Source organism: Perognathus longimembris, chromosome 19, assembly GCF_023159225.1.
Source record: "Perognathus longimembris pacificus isolate PPM17 chromosome 19, ASM2315922v1, whole genome shotgun sequence".
Taxonomy (NCBI): Eukaryota; Metazoa; Chordata; class Mammalia; order Rodentia; family Heteromyidae; genus Perognathus; species Perognathus longimembris.
The window spans coordinates 7044173-7061405 of record NC_063179.1 but is presented as its reverse complement, the minus strand read 5'-3'; the positions used below and the strand labels follow the sequence as shown (position 1 = coordinate 7061405).

The 17233-nt window shown below is 39.4% G+C and overlaps 1 protein-coding gene across 1 annotated transcript in view; it reads left to right on the top strand.

The window, feature by feature from the left end:
* Positions 1 to 17233, top strand: part of Dnah5 (dynein axonemal heavy chain 5) — a 205526-nt gene that overhangs the window by 120768 nt on the left and 67525 nt on the right. The window contains exons 44-52 of the mRNA XM_048368360.1: positions 463 to 639; positions 780 to 978; positions 1617 to 1759; positions 2424 to 2558; positions 10322 to 10444; positions 10646 to 10859; positions 12253 to 12476; positions 14506 to 14722; positions 17046 to 17212. Of these exons, the coding sequence (XP_048224317.1) occupies positions 463 to 639; positions 780 to 978; positions 1617 to 1759; positions 2424 to 2558; positions 10322 to 10444; positions 10646 to 10859; positions 12253 to 12476; positions 14506 to 14722; positions 17046 to 17212 (1599 nt within the window). The remainder of the gene's footprint in view (positions 1 to 462; positions 640 to 779; positions 979 to 1616; positions 1760 to 2423; positions 2559 to 10321; positions 10445 to 10645; positions 10860 to 12252; positions 12477 to 14505; positions 14723 to 17045; positions 17213 to 17233) is intronic.

Sequence of the window (17233 nt, the reverse complement as noted above, 5' to 3'; positions counted from 1 at the left end):
TCGAGTGGAATAGATTTACGTGGGTCTTCCACAAGATTTCGGTTTCACAAAGATTTGTGAGTTTTGTTTTACACTAGTAGGCAATACATAGAATTTTTCTTTATCATGTAAACTTGTTATACCGTCGGTCCGGATCGAAGTCCAATGAGACCTTTTAGGTAAGTGCTCGGCCTCTGCGATAACATTTGTATGCCTTTAAATAACGCAGTTTCCTCTGGACAGGACTAGACAGAGGCAAAGCTCACCGAGAGGCAGATTGGGGAATGTCAGACAGGGCCGGGCAGCTCTGAGAGAATTATTAGAAAGGCGAGGCCTTGTGTAGCTTAAGTGCAGCGCAGGCGCTACTGATCCCTGTTTATCAGCGATGACTGGTATTTTCAGAAGCATTTTCCCTTCAAGTGGTCATTTTCCTGGTACGCCCATCTGTGGCACCCATGCACTCACTCGTCCGTGAACTCACAGGGTTTTCTTAAGAAGCGTTCTCCCCAAGAGGCTGAGGTTCTGCGCCCGCTGTACGCCCAGTCTTTCCCGGACCTGTATCACTTCAGCGTTCAGAACCTAGAGTACAAGATGGAGCTGCTGGAGGCCTTCGTCGTCACCCAGAGCACCACCATGCTGCAGGGCCTCATCCCTGCCAAGGTGGGCACTGCCACAGGGTGCCAAGTTAGCTTTGCCTACAAAGTGCTCGGGAGGGGCGGGGGGGTGGTGGTGGTGTTGATTCTCCCCCTTTCCTTTCATTCTGGGGTTGAGACAGAAGTGGTGCATTGCTGTGTCCCCAGGAGCAGGGCGGCGAGGCGGGGCCCGAGCACCTGGCGCGGCTCTTCGTCTTCGCGCTCCTGTGGAGCCTGGGCGCGGGCCTGGAGCCCGAGGGGCGCCGGCGGCTGGAGCTGCGGCTGAGCGCGGGGCCCGGGCCCGCGCTGCCCCTGCCGCCCGTCGGCCCCGGGGACAGCGTGTTTGACTACTACGTGACGCCCGGAGGTGAGTGCCCCCCCCTCACCCCCGGGGCCGCCCCGTTGCGGGTGGCCCTCCTGCAAAGCGGTTCGTCAAATAGGGCAAGGTATGGGCGCCCGTGTCTGCGTATTTATCGGTTTCTCTAAATCCAAACATAGAGCCATATGTATATAGATGATGTGTGGCATACACAAAAATATGAAGTATTTATGTGCACGCGGTTATAGGTGTGTATCTCTGTCTCTCACCATCTCCAGCACTTCTCTGTGTGTTTCTATCTCTGTCTCTACAGTCTGTCTCATCCTAGAGTCTTCCACCTAATAAAAAGCTTCTGAGTTTGACATTAAGAATGATCACTGATTTTAGGCACATGTTACTGTCAGGTCTGTTGTGTTTACCCACAGTACATTATTGATGATCCACATAGTAAAAAAAAAAATTTAAAAAAAAGTCCGAAGGTAATTCTAAGTATTTCTGAGTAACTATCACTGTGGAATAATATCTTGAGAAATGGTGACCAAGCTAACTCCCATCAACAAGCCACTGAAGTCTCATTTGGATGACTTGGATCATATGGGGAGCATCATGCGATTTGAAAGTCATCTGCTCATTACAAAGAGTTGTCCACTGCTGAGCGGAAGCTGTGCATGACCTTTGCTCCCCAGGAAACTGGCAGCACTGGAGCGCGTGCACCCCAGAATACGTGTACCCTGCCCAGGCCACTCCTGAGTACAGCACCATCCTAGTGCCCAACGTCGACAACGTGAGGACCGACTTTCTAATCAACACCATTGCTAAGCAAGGCAAGGTATGGCCTTTTGCCCTTTTTTACGGAGAGAATATTTGGAAAAAGCCGCTTGAAAACATACAGCATTCTGCATTTATTTTAGAATGAGTTTTGAGACTGGCTGGAATAAATGGAAAATGACCTTGACTCCTTTGATCGTTTTCAGGGACATTAGCAATGTGAATGGGCGTGGCTCATAACGATTACTTGTGTAGTAGTTGACAGAAAGTAAACGTTGACCTATTTCTTCAAAGAAAAAAACCTTTTTTTTTTCTTAATTGATCTAGTTTGCTAGGATTACCAAGACCAGCATGGTTACCTCAAGCCTCATTGGCTCAACAATTCCTTTTCTTCCAGTTCTGGAGGCTCAGACCAGCATCGAGGTGTTTTCAGGATTGGCTTCTTGGCTTGTGAAGGACACCTTCTTTCTGTGTCTTCCTGTGGCCTCTTTCTGTTTGCATGCATCTCTGGTGTTTCCTTTTTCTCTACGGACACCAATTACAGTAAATTTGGTCCACTTATTTTTTTTTTTTTTTTTTAACCATTCTACTTTTCAGGAGCCCTCTCTCTAAATGCAGTCGCTTTGGGGGACTCTGGGTTTACAATCTTCTACCTATGATTGGAGGGGCCATATTGTGTAAGGCATAACACTCATTTGATTTCATTTTGCTCTCAATTCTTTTAGGCTGTACTGTTGATTGGGGAACAGGGAACAGCCAAAACGGTCATAATTAAAGGATTTATGTCAAAATATGATCCTGAAAGTCACATGATCAAGACTCTGAACTTTTCTTCTGCCACTACCCCACTGATGTTCCAGGTACTACTTCCTCTGTATTGTGCATTAAACTAAAATTAGAAATTAAACTTTGGAGCCTCAGATTTCTGCTTTTCTACTTGTGTCCACTGAGCTTCATCTGAGCTTTCGTAGCCATAAAATAACCTATACACTGTCTTCCATTATCTCTATTTTTCAATGCAGCAGAATTTCTATTTATTTTGACTAGTGCTTAATTTTAAATTATGGAGAATTACAAATGTTTATATAATGTGCTATAGACCAAGATTCTATTGAAAATCTTTGTGTAGGAAAGTTTGTGAATATGCAAATATCCCAAACTGGAAGAAATGTCATTTATTCCTGCCATAACATCTGCTTTTCTGTGGATATTATTATTTTTCTAGCCTTTTAGAGTCTTTGGTGTCATTTTTGATGACTTCATTTTTTTCCCCCTTTTTTGTATAGCTACTAGGGCTTCAGGGCTTGAGCTCAGGGCCTGGGTACTCTCTTAGCTTTTTGGCTCAGGTTACACCTCCACTTCCAGCTTTTTGCTAGTTGATTGGAGATAACAGTCTCAGGGACTTTTCTGCCCAGGCTGGCTTCAAGTTGTGATTTTCAGACTTCAATTCTTGAGTAATAGGATTACAGGTGTGAACCATGGACTCCTACCTGTTGACTATTAAAGCCACGGATGTGGATTCATCTAACGAAATGCCTTGAACATCTCTCCCTATTTCTTCATGTCTGGTCCTTCTGTATATAATCCACTGCTCTGTGTTCTACTCCTGGTCTACTAGCATGGAAGAATCCTGAGCAACTCTTGATTTAAATCCATTTTTTCTTCCAGCCTAGGTTTTTTCGCTCTATCAAGCTCTCATTTCCCGAGTTTCTCATTTCTCTTTGTGTTCCTGATTTCACATTTCACCATAGCTCCTACGATAAATTAGATCAATTACACAAAGGCAACAAAAATCTTAGAATCTTAGCTGAGAAAATATATGATATATTGTATTAGATCATATTATAGTTATAGAAAAAAAATGGCCCTTGCATTGCTTTCATCAGTAAAACTTCCAGGAATAACCAGGTTTGTAGTGGCTGACTGATTCTTTTTCTCTGGGTCCCAAATTGTGCCAAACTTTACTGAAACTGAGGAGGAAATTCTAAATGTTAATCCATGACTCAATCCTTTGCAAACTTTCTTATTTTTATTAGATTATTAGTAAGAGGCAAAAAAAATTGCCTCTTTCAGTGCAACTAGGAGAGAAATATTTAGAGACATCCAACCTCATTAAATGCTGCCTTTGATGGACTTGGTTGTTCTTATTGAAATGAAAATATCAGCAGAATGAAAATTGTTGAGAGAAGGTGGCTAAATCATGACTTTTTATCACTTAATTGAATTGATGACAGCAGAGTGTCAATAAAGTAAGACCATTGATTACATTTTTAAGTAAGGTTGTCAACTTCATTAAGCATCTCTGTTGGAGATGGATTTTCCAAGATTGTCTTGCCTTCTATCAAACAAATCCCATTTATACAGTGGCTTCTGGGGAGGTCTGGATGCGAGGTCAATATTAAGTTGTAGAGACTCAGCATTGGTATTTTTGTGCTTGGGGAATAGCACATTAAATTATCCTAGACTGGCAAGATGCTTACATTATCACATTTTGTTAGTACTGGTTATCATGTCGTATACAAATTCAGAAACCATATAATACATTTCTAAAAGTACTACCACACCGAAGTACAATAATTAGAAGAAGAAGAAGAAAGCAGGTTTTGGAAACATAAAAAAGCCATTTATTTTTTAGAGTTCCCTTATCTGACTCACAACTTCCTTGGGCAGTTCCTTCCTTTCCTTCAGGGTTAAGAGATACATGTCACTGCTTCTTTCTCAGTCCTGAAACATTCCAGGATCACCTGCTCTGCTTATTGACTGAGCACCAAGGCTCTCTATTAAGCAAGACTCATTAATTTTAGAAAGCTTTCAATTAGCCAGACTGCCAGAATTAACTTTCTCACTATAATTTCCAGGCATGCATACTAGACAGAGTGGATGGAGCAGAACCTTAGTCTCTGTTTCCTAATTAACTGGAGCCCAACCAAAATGAAATTGTGGAGGAGAAAGTAGATACTGCCTGTCGCTTCTGTCACCATGATAGCATTCTGTGCCACCAAGACCAGACCCCCTGGTGTGCCACCAGGGTCCCCTTGTTTTGGTTTTACATCTTTCATAGGTGGAGTGATATAAGTCTCTCTTTGTCTAGGGCAGTCCTCTGTCTTACTTCCATGTCTTAAGTGAATAATTTGTAGTGGCTTCCACCAACATCCAAAGGGTCTACTTTGGACAAGAATTCTATCAAGTGGCAAGGGAAAAGAACAAAGGGAAACTTTGTCAAAAGAAGGAAAGTTCTTTTTCTTTTCCTTCCCTCCCTCCCTTCCCCCCTCCCTCTCTGGCTTCTTTCCTTGGCTTTAGTTATTTTTCATAAAGGGTCTTGCATGTTTGCCTAGGGTGAGCCGAGGACTTTGATCCTCCTAAGTAGACCATCCACACAGCTGGGAAAACAGGTGCAACTCATCACACCTGGCTTCATTTGTTGCGATGGGAGTCTTGGTAACGTTTCTCCTGGGCTGGCTGAGAACCGTAATTCTCTCCATCTCTTCCTCCAAGCACTGAGGATTATATACCAGAATCTTCATGCCCAGCTACTTAAGAAAATTTCATTTTTACTTGAATCAACATTTAAACATTTTTTCATTTACAGTCCTGAATTTAACTGCCAGCATTTGCTTTGTGTTAAAATCTTTTCTCCATATTTTATCTATTTAATTTAAGTAGTTGTGAAAAGGAGTTATTATTTAACAAGGCAGTTTATGAGTACAGTGTATCTTGATCAGTGTTACTCCTTTCAACATTCTTACCCAATCCTTCAAACCTACACTTTCTCTCACTTTTCTTAGTTCTCCCCACCTTCTTCTCTTCTTTGCTCACCCCACCCCTTTTCTAGAACCCACTTCCTGCTGCTTATTATGTTGAACTTTGACTTGTCCTTTGGAAGTGAAAAAAAGTGGTTTAACATTTTTTTAATCCTGAGTTTAAATTCAGTGTTGTTGTGTTAGACCGTGCGTGTTATGAGGATTTTGTATTGTGCCCCATTCACAGAGTCAGTTGGGAGCTAGACAAAGCCAAGAACCAGGCAGTGAACAATCTCCTCAATTATATGAGACTCTGCCAGTACCACTTCCAATGAAAGCTTCCTCTTTCCTTAATTATATGAGACTCTGCCAATCCCCCTTCCAATGCAAGCTTCTCCCCTCCTCAATTATATAAGACCCTGAGAGCACCACTTCCAGCACAAGTTGGCTATTATTTTAGGGGGAGTTTACATTATATCAGTTTTTATGAATTGAATTGCCTATTAAGAAAGTAACTCAGGAATTGGAACAAGTTTGTAGTTCCTAGCTTAGAGCAAAAGAAGGTAGTTTTCCTTCTCTCCATTCCTAAACATACTTGGTTTTCTTACTACCTTGTTTTTGCTTCTTAACAAGTCAGCCATACAGTTGGAGTTTGTGTTTATACTCCATGTCTGCACATATATACAGAAAATAAGACCAGAAACCTATTTAGAGCTATAGCATGCATCAGGTGATGTCAGCTTACGATTCTTTACTTTCAGAGTAAAGTTATTGCTTATCTCTATGAAGTATAGATTTCCCTTTGTCCAGTTCTCTACTAGAGACTTCAGGTTTTTAAAAATCAATAGCTAGGCTGAAGGAAAATGACATTATGGAAAATCTTTCATCTAAGTCAATATGTCATAAAGTGTGTTTTAGCTAGTGCTAATCTTGAGAGCCTGTTATTTTTTGGCTTAGAAATGAATTATCTAGGAATATGTAAATAAGATTTCTACAATGAATACTTAGCCAGAGACAAGCATCATTTCTTTGTGTGTATTCTGTTTGAACTAGAGAGGCATTAGGGACCAGACATCTAGGGACCAGAAGCAAGGGATTGAGCAGGACTGTTTAGGGATAAGTTTCTTGAACTTCAGTCATGGGAATCCCATAAAGGGTTGACAGGGCTACATGGTGCTTTAGAGAGTTCCTTTTAGCTGCAGAGGGGAACACAAGATGGGAGAAAGATGGCTGTAATTGGAGAGACCCAAGAGCAGACAGTTGTATTAGTTCCTCAATGGGAGGCTGGGCTGGCCCATAATATAGAAGTTACTGTGGAACAGAACAGACATGCACATGCATGGTGTCTAGGGAGTGAATTGACGGGACTTGCTTTTGGCTGATTGGATATTGATGAAGGAGAAGTATACAGGAGAGAGGGAGAGAGGAAAGTCAAATATGACTCTGGCTTCTTGTATTTATTTACTCATGTACCATGAATTTACTGACAAGTAGAGAGTACAATATACTTTCCTGGTGCTGAGGATGCAAAGAGAAGTAAGATAGACAGGGTACCCACATTCCTGACATCTCGAGAGGAAAGAGATAATAATTAGATAAGTGAATAGATTTTCTTAACTGCATGATGATTTATACCACTCAATCAAGAGATTAGGTGGAAAAACAGAATAAAGAGCTGGTGAAGAATATGTGGAAGGGTCATTAATTAGATTTTTTTTACTATAGCCAAATACTAGAGAAAGCACTATTAATAATTATTTGGCTTACATCTCTAGAGTTACCAGTCCAACACTAGGTGATCTCATTGCTTTGGACCCTAGGCAATGGTACATGGTAGAATAAATGATTTACATCACAGTCCAGAAAGAAGACTGGGACTGAGAGTCTGGAGCCCATCATCCACTTCAAGAGTATTCCCACTTTCCATGAAGACCATGTCTAAGAGCCCACAGCACTTTCAGGACTATCACTGTGGGAACCACGCCTTTCGCATGTGAACCTTGAGAGACTACCCATATTCAAGCCGTCGACTGACTTATTTGAGAAGATAGAAAGTCTTAGAAAACATTACAAGTCCTGCAGCTTAGACATATAACATATAAAGAAGTATGCAGGGTTGACTGGTGATAGTGTTCTCTATCACCTACCAATTTAGGAGGCTACAATGTTAATCTTTGTGAGAAAGACAAATAACCGAACAAGTGTATATCACTGTTCTGAAAGGAGAATTTATGTTAAAAAGCAATGTAGCCATTACAATATAACAAACTTAGGGATATTAGCTGTAAAATGTTTGGTTAGGCAGTTAGTTACTTGGTATCAATATCTGAGGTTAATAACCAGTGGGAAGGGAAGGAAGCAAACTTTGGGAAGAAAACTTAGTAAGAAGAGTTTGTATTTGGATACATTGATTTTTATGATGCTCTTCAGGGATTATTCATGTTGGAAGTCCTGTGAGAAACAGCAATCTAAATGGACAGCTTTTCTCAATGTCACATTAGAAGATGTAGCTATTGTATTTCAGACCTTCATGCAGGTCCTACCAAACTTCAAAATTCATTAGGCAATTGAAGAATAGACATCAATTCCACAAACAGAAGAAAGTTTCAACTTCCTTGTTCACAAGCAGCTTTACTTACTCCTTTGTGTGTGTGTATGTGTGTGTGTGTGTGAGAGAGAGAGAGACAGAGCGAGAGAGAGAGAAAGAGAGAATTTAGCACTTTATAACATAGATAGCTTACTAGTTATTTCCAAGGAAATAGGGTCATAACGGAAGGAAAGAAAGTACAGGTATGAGGGTATGATTCTAACCGCATTATTCTAATTATCCCACCTGTGGCTTTTTATCTCATTGAGAGCCCCACAAGACATAAAATCTTCACATGCCAAAGAATTCTCATTAATAGACGTAGGGATGCCTGTTAATGGGAAGGCCCTGGGTTTGCTACAGGGGGTTGTCAGGAGATTATTAATTGGCTTATGCATTTAAATTCATTGAAAAGCAGAGCTAAATTTAATCTAGAACATTAAACAGTGTGTTTTTATGTCAGGGGAATATGAAATTCTTTTGGCTGTTGTAGTATTTCATGGCAGGGTTGTTTTGTAATTGAATGAGCGGTGCACATTTACATATCTTTCTCTTAAGATGATGAGAAAAATTCACATCACTTGTTATTACTCATTAAAATGGTGATGGAAACTTACAGTTTACAATTACTGCAAACATTTCCAAGGACAGGTGATTTGCTTTTTTGGTTACATCCTGGTGGCTTTTACAGTTGTATCTTGATTTAAAAAAAACATTTTTAAGTGGTTTATCCTTTATCATGAAATAAAACTTTTGGAGAGGAATTCATTTGATCTGTGCAAACCTCTACTTTCCTTCCTGTGTTTTAATGTAATCTCTAACACGATTTGAAGTCATGTGTGAGTTCATTGCTACAAATGTAACAATGACATGAGAGCTTTAGGATTTTAAAAAATTTATTGTCAAGGTTATGTACAGAAGGGTTACAGTTACATACATAAGGTAGTGAGTTCATTTCTTGTCAAACTAGTTACTTCCTCCCTCATTTTTCTCCCACCTTACCCCCTCCCCAATTCCTCGCCCCTCGAGTTGTACAGTTGGTTTTCAACATATTGTTTGTAAGTATTGCTGTTACATTGGTTCACCTTTTACCCTTTGTCTCACCATTTTGATGCTCCCCTTCCCTTCTCTGATTCAGGTAAATGTATGTACAATACCCAGGGTACCAAAATCAAATACAGTGAGAAGAGGGGTTAAGCCATAGGGAAGAAAGACAAAAGATAAAGAAATAATTCACATAGTACATTGAAAATAACAACAATAATGATAAACCCACTTATTTTCATAACTTGGAGTTCATTTTGCTTAGCGTCATCTTATGTGAGCATATGTAAATAGCCAGTATAGAGTTATTGTGATAATCTCTTAAGACTATCCCAGACATATAGTAATTATTACCAATGAGGGAAGCCATAGAGGGCTTTAGCATTTTGAGCTTGTAGAAGCTGAGGACTTTGAAGCTCTCTGTGTTTTCTTCTCTGTGCTGGACTCTCACTACCCAGTATGTACATTTTGAATGATTAACTGACTTGCAAATCACTTCATAATACCATGGGAAGAGTCTGAGATCCTTCCCCATCCATCTTCCCTACCTCTTTAATTGTCTCTCACATCAGTTTTAATGATCTTTTCTGCATTGACAGGAAGGTTTGTAAGAGAACACAACGGGTCTCCTCTTCTGCCTCTGTAGGAATGAGAGCAGAGAATTGAGTGGGCTTTATTCTTTTCCTGTGTTGACCTGGAGATTGAGAAGCTATTTGGTGTGATTACATCTGCCTGGATTGCTTGAGGTTACAGGCACACTTGGCTTCCTTCTCTGAGGATCACAGTCCTTAGTCTATAGCAAGCATGCAGCTCAAGAAACAGACTTAAAATGCTTCTTAGGCAGCAGCCTTTTCCACCTTTATCTTTGATTATAGGATAAGGTTTGCGGGACTGGAGCCTTTGAGCCATGGGGGTTATAGTGTCATTCGTAAGGACACAGTAAGACAAAACTAAATCCTGTGCAATGGACCGAAGAAGTTCATCCCATTGAGACTTCACATGCATTAGAACTTCATTTACTCCTAAAGTAAAACAAAGTTGCCAATGCTGTAAATGTTATACAAAATGATTTAGGCACTTTATGGAGTGTGCGATGTGTTTGGTTTCATCTGAATAATTCCTGTCAATTCAGAACCTCTAAGTTTTTTTCTCTGTGAGAGTTCTTTTTGGCTTCTGTTTTGCTTGCTTTTTGTTTTGGACCATGAGGTAAGAGAAATTTCTCAGTCTATTCTGTTGACTTCTTGTTTAACAGAGGACAATAGAGAGCTATGTGGATAAACGAATGGGTACAACCTACGGTCCTCCAGCAGGAAAGAAGATGACCATATTTATTGATGATGTGAATATGCCAGTAATCAATGAATGGGGAGATCAGGTACATTGATCCCATTGTGCATTTCATTTCATAACTTGAGCATAGACTTATTCCTTGATGAGTAACTACTTTGTACTCTGAAAGCCTACAGTTCCTGAATTCCAATGTTCCTCCATCCTACGGAAGACTCAAGGAGTGTCACACTGTGCAGGAGTGTCGCACTATGCGGGGCATTTTCACTCTGCAAGTTGTCTTTCTTAGGTGACTAATGAGATAGTACGACAGCTGATGGAACAAAATGGATTCTATAACCTAGAGAAGCCTGGGGAGTTCACCAGCATCGTGGACATCCAGTTCTTGGCTGCCATGATCCATCCTGGGGGTGGACGCAGTGACATACCCCAAAGACTCAAGAGGCAGTTCTCCATATTTAACTGCACCTTGCCCTCTGACGCCTCCATGGACAAGATCTTTGGTAAAGGGGTGGGGCCTGGGGGAATTGTGTTCCCAGGAGAAAATCTCCCCCGAGAGGGTAGCGCAGAAGGAATCCCCCTTTCAGAGGGTTTTGTCATAGATGGGAATACATTGGGTTTCCCAATAGATCTTTCCTAACTTTTTTCCCTCACTTAATTTTATTCATTTATTTTATTATCTTTAGTTGTACAAAGGAATTTCCATTTAATAAGCAGTTTATGAATATATCTTGTCTCAGCATATCTTGATTTAATTTTACTTAAGTGACCATCAACAGCTTTTGTAAGTAAGAAGGCTAACCCTTACATGAACTTGGCTATGAGATGGTTTCCTCATGGAATGTCTAGCTACTATCCCTTTATGTTACAGTCATATGTTGCTGATATTTGAGTAATAGTTTTGTCCAAAGGAATGATGGTTCACAGAGCAGGCAACTGCCACAGTCTGGTCATCAGAATAATCAACAGAATTGTAATTGGTTATTGACGGATTAAATGTGTTGTACTTCAAAGATAATTTAGTTGAAGAATCACCAGCCCAATATATAGTCATATATATTTAACTGAGCATAGAAAAATGTCTGTATGACTGATTTTGGAATGATTTTCTTCACAGAAAAACAGTATAAATTTGTGAGCAACTCCCTGTGAGATATCAATATACTTTTTGAAACTGCTATTGAGAAAAAAAACTCATGAAGGCTTCCCTAATTAATTTCTGGCAGACTAAAATGTCATCTTAGAACCCGCAGGCTAGGAGAGTGTGGCTGTAATCTGCCTTCAGTCACAGCAGTGGCAAGGTGTGGAAAGCAAATGACATTTGGATTATCTAAACCCAACAAATGTAAAGAGGATTAGAAAAAAAATGTTGGTGGTGACTTTTTATTCTTTAAGGCCTGGGAAATTTTGCACATAAGTATGTAGCAAATTTTTCATAATGAGTAGAAAGGCACCAGCAGAATGGTGAAATCTTTTTATAAACATTTTTTCATATTTTGTAAGTCAGCTTTATAAACATGTCATTGACACTCACTTAGGAAATGAGTGTAGAGAGAGTTTTTGGTAACAGTGCCTCCCTTTCGCCTTACCCTCTCTCCTTCCTCCCCACTACCTTTTCCTTATAGCGCTGAGGATAGAATACAGGGCCTTATGCATGCTAGGCAAGAGCTCTCTCAGTGGGTCATAAGCTCACTCTCTCAGTAGCATCTACTAAGCATTTACTAATATGAATCCTAACTTAAATGAATTTAATTCATTGATTACTTAAATTAATAAAATTTTCTGTTTTATGTGGCTACCTGTTAAAATGTATTATTGCATTTGCTCAAATTCTGCATTGTAGTGCTTTTCAATTGGACTGATGAGTCCAAATGTTATGACCTCCTCCCCTTGTAGGAGTGATTGGGGTTGGCCACTACTGTACCGAGCGGGGTTTCTCAGAGGCAGTGACAGGTGCCGTCATGAAGTTGGTACCTCTGACCCGCTGCCTGTGGCAGAAGACCAAGCTGAAGATGCTTCCCACTCCTGCGAAATTCCACTATGTGTTCAACCTTCGAGATCTTTCTAGGATCTGGCAGGGAATGCTGAACACCACGTCAGAGGTCATCAAAGAACCAGATGTAAGTGACACATCGTAGAGAAAACGAAGTAACAACGCCATTTATCTTTTCATTAGTTTTTGACTTTTATGTGAATTGCAAAAAGTATTTTTGGCTCGTTCAGCAGGTATATACCTTTCTTCATTGGTATCAACTAGCATGAATAAGGGGAAAAGTAAATATGTAGGAAAATTTTTAATTTCAAGTTCTAATTATTTTAGGCTTATCTTTAAGGAAATAGTCTACTCAATTATTTTTAATGTCTAAAAATATAAGGAAAACAATTGATTTTGGTTTGTATTTTTTGTATGCTAAATAATGGATGCTTTTTATGTAGTATTACTCTTCATATTTTAAGTGTGACTTTTGAAGCTAAAAATGTAGTTATGCCTGTGAATAAGCATTCAGAATGGAAGAAGCCATTTCTTGTTAACCATCAATGATCTTGTCCATATAACTAGATACACTCAAATAATTGTCCATGCTGGTAAAAATTGAAAAGAAGCAGAAGAGTTGGAAATTCATTTAATGCAAAAATAAGCATTTGCCCTTGTGCTGAACAGGATGTTTCTCAGTGTTATAAGAATTCCATTCGACGTGAGAATGCTATGTTAAAAATCCAATCTTCCCCTTCCCCCCCCCCCTGCAAAGCATGGCCTTTGGCTACAGCTGAATTGACCTCTTTTCCAGCCCCTCTTGAGCTGAGGTGGTAGGTGAACAGAGTGGGTTAAGGGGAGCTTCTCCCATGAATTCAGAATATTGAATTATTAACAAAGTGTCATTAAACAATGAAGTGTCATTAAGCACATCAAATGTTGGCCTTTGAAAAACTCTTCAACTCTGCCCTGGATGTTCATCAATAGATAACCACACTTGCTAGCTTTTGAAGACTAGACATTAATGGGGAAAAGTCACAGCCCTTATAACAGAGAATTGAGAGACAGCTTAGTGACAGTAGATTTTTTTTTAAGTTGAGGTTTTCCTCATTATTACTAGTGAATTTGTGGAATTGTAGAATATTATTAGAATATTACCCAGTATCTGAATAGCCATTTTCTATTTTTTGATGCTTATTTTAAATCAGCATCAACAATTTCAGCAATTGGAAGCCTAATAAACTTCTGTCTTAATGGAACCATTGAACATAATCTACTGTATTTTGCTACTCTGGCATCCAAACTGCATTTAGTCATTAGTTATACAGTATTCTAAGCTACAATCATTGATCAAGGGAAAGAATTTCCACAAGTCTTTGAGAACAAATAATGAGCTCAGGCAAACATTTGTTGTTTTTTCGATTGGGCCAAGGGTGTAACACAATTAGCTTTCTCAACTTACAGTGAACTTTGGGCCCTGTTTCACCCAGATAAGGTGATTGTTTTGTTCAGGTAAATGTACTTTGTCCACATAAAAGTATGTATCAAAGAAGACTCATTTAACATAAACTTAAAACCTTTTCTGAGAATTTTGTCGGTTGATAAGAGTGACTTATGGTTTTGTGTGGGCATTTTGCTTAAGTTTAGAGTCCTGCAAAAGAATATGTTCTACTTTCCCATTGATATAATTGAATGAGACCAATGTGAAGTGAATTTTGGGCATTTTAACCATAATTTTATAGAAATTATATTTATATTTAATTAGTTGTACAAATAGGATACCATTCACCATGTCGGTTTATAAGTGCTATGAATCTTTTTTTTTTTTTTTTTTTTTTTTTGGCCAGTCCTGGGGCTTGGACTCAGGGCCTGAGCACTGTCCCTGGCTTCTTTTTGCTCAAGGCTAGCACTCTGCCACTTGAGCCACAGCGCCACTTCTGGCCATTTTTCTGTATATGTGGTGCTGGGGAATCGAACCCAGGGCCTCATGTATATGAGGCAGGCACTCTTGCCACTAGGCCATATCCCCAGCCCCTATGAATCTTGATCAATATTAACCTTAACTTTTAAAAAGTGTCACATCTTAAGAACAGAAAAATGCTTCTTTGTAAAATCCCACGTTAACTTTCCTATCATTCCTGTGTAATTACTCATTTTATTCACATTATCAACAGGAGCTGTTACAGCTTTGGAAACATGAATGCAAGCGTGTGATCGCTGACCGTTTCACAGTGTCTGATGATGTGGCCTGGTTTGATAAAGCTATAGCTGCTCTGGTAGAGGAGGAGTTTGGTGAAGAGAAAAAACTCTTGGTGGATTGTGGAGCTGATACTTACTTTGTGGATTTCTTGAGGGACCCGCCTGAAGCTACAGGTAAACTATTGAAGCAGAGTTTGAAATGGTCTCCACAGTATTCCTAAGGGGATTCTGAAGACAGAGGTCAGTTTCCAGAAGTGGAGTTTCTTCAGGCCTGAGGCAAACTAGGTGACCAATACATGTAGCGTGAGTAGATAAATGAGCCATCATGGAGTTCAACGATAAATGGCTTCTATGCTTATTATTGTTGGTTATTAAGTAAAGTAGGAAGGCAGGATAGAGTAGAAGAAAGTAGCTAGGGACATGTCATCTATCAGAGGTAGTTGGGCAGGGAACCAGTATACATCAGCTAGATGTCTCTGAACATTTTTGAACCTTGTTCTCATGTATGAAAATAGAAATGTGAATATTTGCATCGTGGCCCCATGGGAAATACACTAAATGTTATCTGTGGACGACAGTTACAACCAACTGAAAGATGACTAAATGACAACTGTTATTAGGGTCATTTGAATGCTAAAAATAAAAAGAAAACCCTTCAGATTATAAGAGGCCACACATTATAATTGCAAAGAGCCAGGTAACACGAAGGCAAACCTCTGTGCTTACGGTTCCATGCAAAATTGAGATTTATGACTTTTCTAATGAAAAGAGGTAGTGCTCTGATGATTTCCCCGCAGAAATAACCGGGCATGGAAAATTCTTCTTCTTTCATTAAATAGCTTCTTCCCAAACTTTGACTGAATCTTAAATTAATTTGCATACTTTGAAAGGCATTTAAAAATACCTATTAGTTACATCTTCAAAATGATTGTGAGTGGTTGGGCAGTCTCTGATGAATTCTGGTAACAATATGTATGGCTTAAGAAACTAATCTGAGTGTTAGGCTTGGGGGGACACACATGTGCTCCTAGCATTCAGAAAGCTGAGGGAGGATGATCAAGAGTTTCAGGCCATACTGGACTATAGAGTTAGACCTTGTCTCATAAAACAAACACAAACAAAAAGTTTTGGACTGACAGTTGCATAGTGATGTTTTGGTGGCTGTGTAATCAGAAAGAAGTGAACTGATACATTGTATCTTAAGTCAAACACATAACAAAATCCCAGAAGGATGTAGAAAATTAGAATTTATCTGTTCTTCTTCCTTGTATTTTATTTTTTTTAATTCAGAAGGATAATTAATAGGTTGTGATTTTCAAGGAGTAAAGCCTAACTTTAGGTGACAGGATAGATCCCAGAGTGGAACATATAATCTGTGACTTTAAACCATTTTGTCTTTCAAAGCTTGAGTTGAGCATTGATAAACAAGTTGTGAGCATTGAAGTTGGATGAGTGAGAGCTTTGCAAATAGGCAAAATTTCCTATTTCATCATAAGAGGTTAATTATATTGACAAGGTCACTTAAAAATAATTATATGTTTCCCAGTGAATTTCTAAGTTACTTTTTGGTATATTAAAAAAAACTATCACTTTTTCCAATTGTGAGTACAACTGACAGTGAATTTATATAGGCCCAATTTAGCACTTTTGGCATTAAGCTTTACAGTTCATGTTGGAAAAGAATTAAGTCTGTGTATTATGAGCTTTAAGACTTTTTGATTTTAATACACTTTCCTAGTGAAAGAATGCAACGTTTATTTAAGAAATTATTTTTCTGCTTTCTCGTAGCCTTGCCCTTTCATCTCTTAAAATTTACTTCTATTTTCACAATTAACTTGAAATTTCTCAATCATAATAATATTCTGGGCAAATGCAATGACCTTTTCTTTCATAATCTTATTTAAAAATCATGGGATTCGACCTTCCTTGATTTTGACATTAAGTCTCTCTGTACTTTTTTTTTTTTTTTTTTTTTTTTGCCAGTCCTGGATCTTGGACTCAGGGCCTGAGCACTGTCCCTGGCTTCTTTTTGCTCAAGGCTCTGCCACTTGAACCACAGCGCCACTTCCGGCTTTTTCTGTTTATGTGGTGCTGAGGAATAGAACCCAGGGTTTCATGTATATGAGGCAAGCACTCTTACCACTAGGCCATATTCCCAGCCCCTCTCTGTACTTTTGACTTACATTTTAACCATTAAACTCGTATTTCCAGGAGGATCTTTGGTCAACTATGAGTTGTGACTAAATTCAGCAAATACTGCATTACTTGAAATTGACTTTTTCTAGATCAGAAAGGGTAGGCCTTATATATGCTCGCTCATCTGCTCATGCGCATTGACCATTTTCTGCTTTCTCCTTTTTTTCCTTTTAACATACACAACGTAACATTGTGATGGAAATTGATATTGTGCAATATTGAATTATGCAGACAGGTGTGTATTAATTTAGATGGAAGTTAGCCATGAAAGTCCAGGAATGCGAAGTAGCTAAATAGATTCTTCTTCCTTATCAAGAAGCACCCGAGGAGACGGATACTGAAATGCCCAAAATTTATGAGCCAATCAGATCCTTTGACCACCTGGGAGAGCGTCTGAACATGTTCCTGCAACTGTACAACGAGAGCGTCCGCGGCACTGGCATGGACTTGGTCTTCTTTGCCGATGCCATGATCCACTTAGTGAAGGTACGGGGGCCTCGCCAAGGC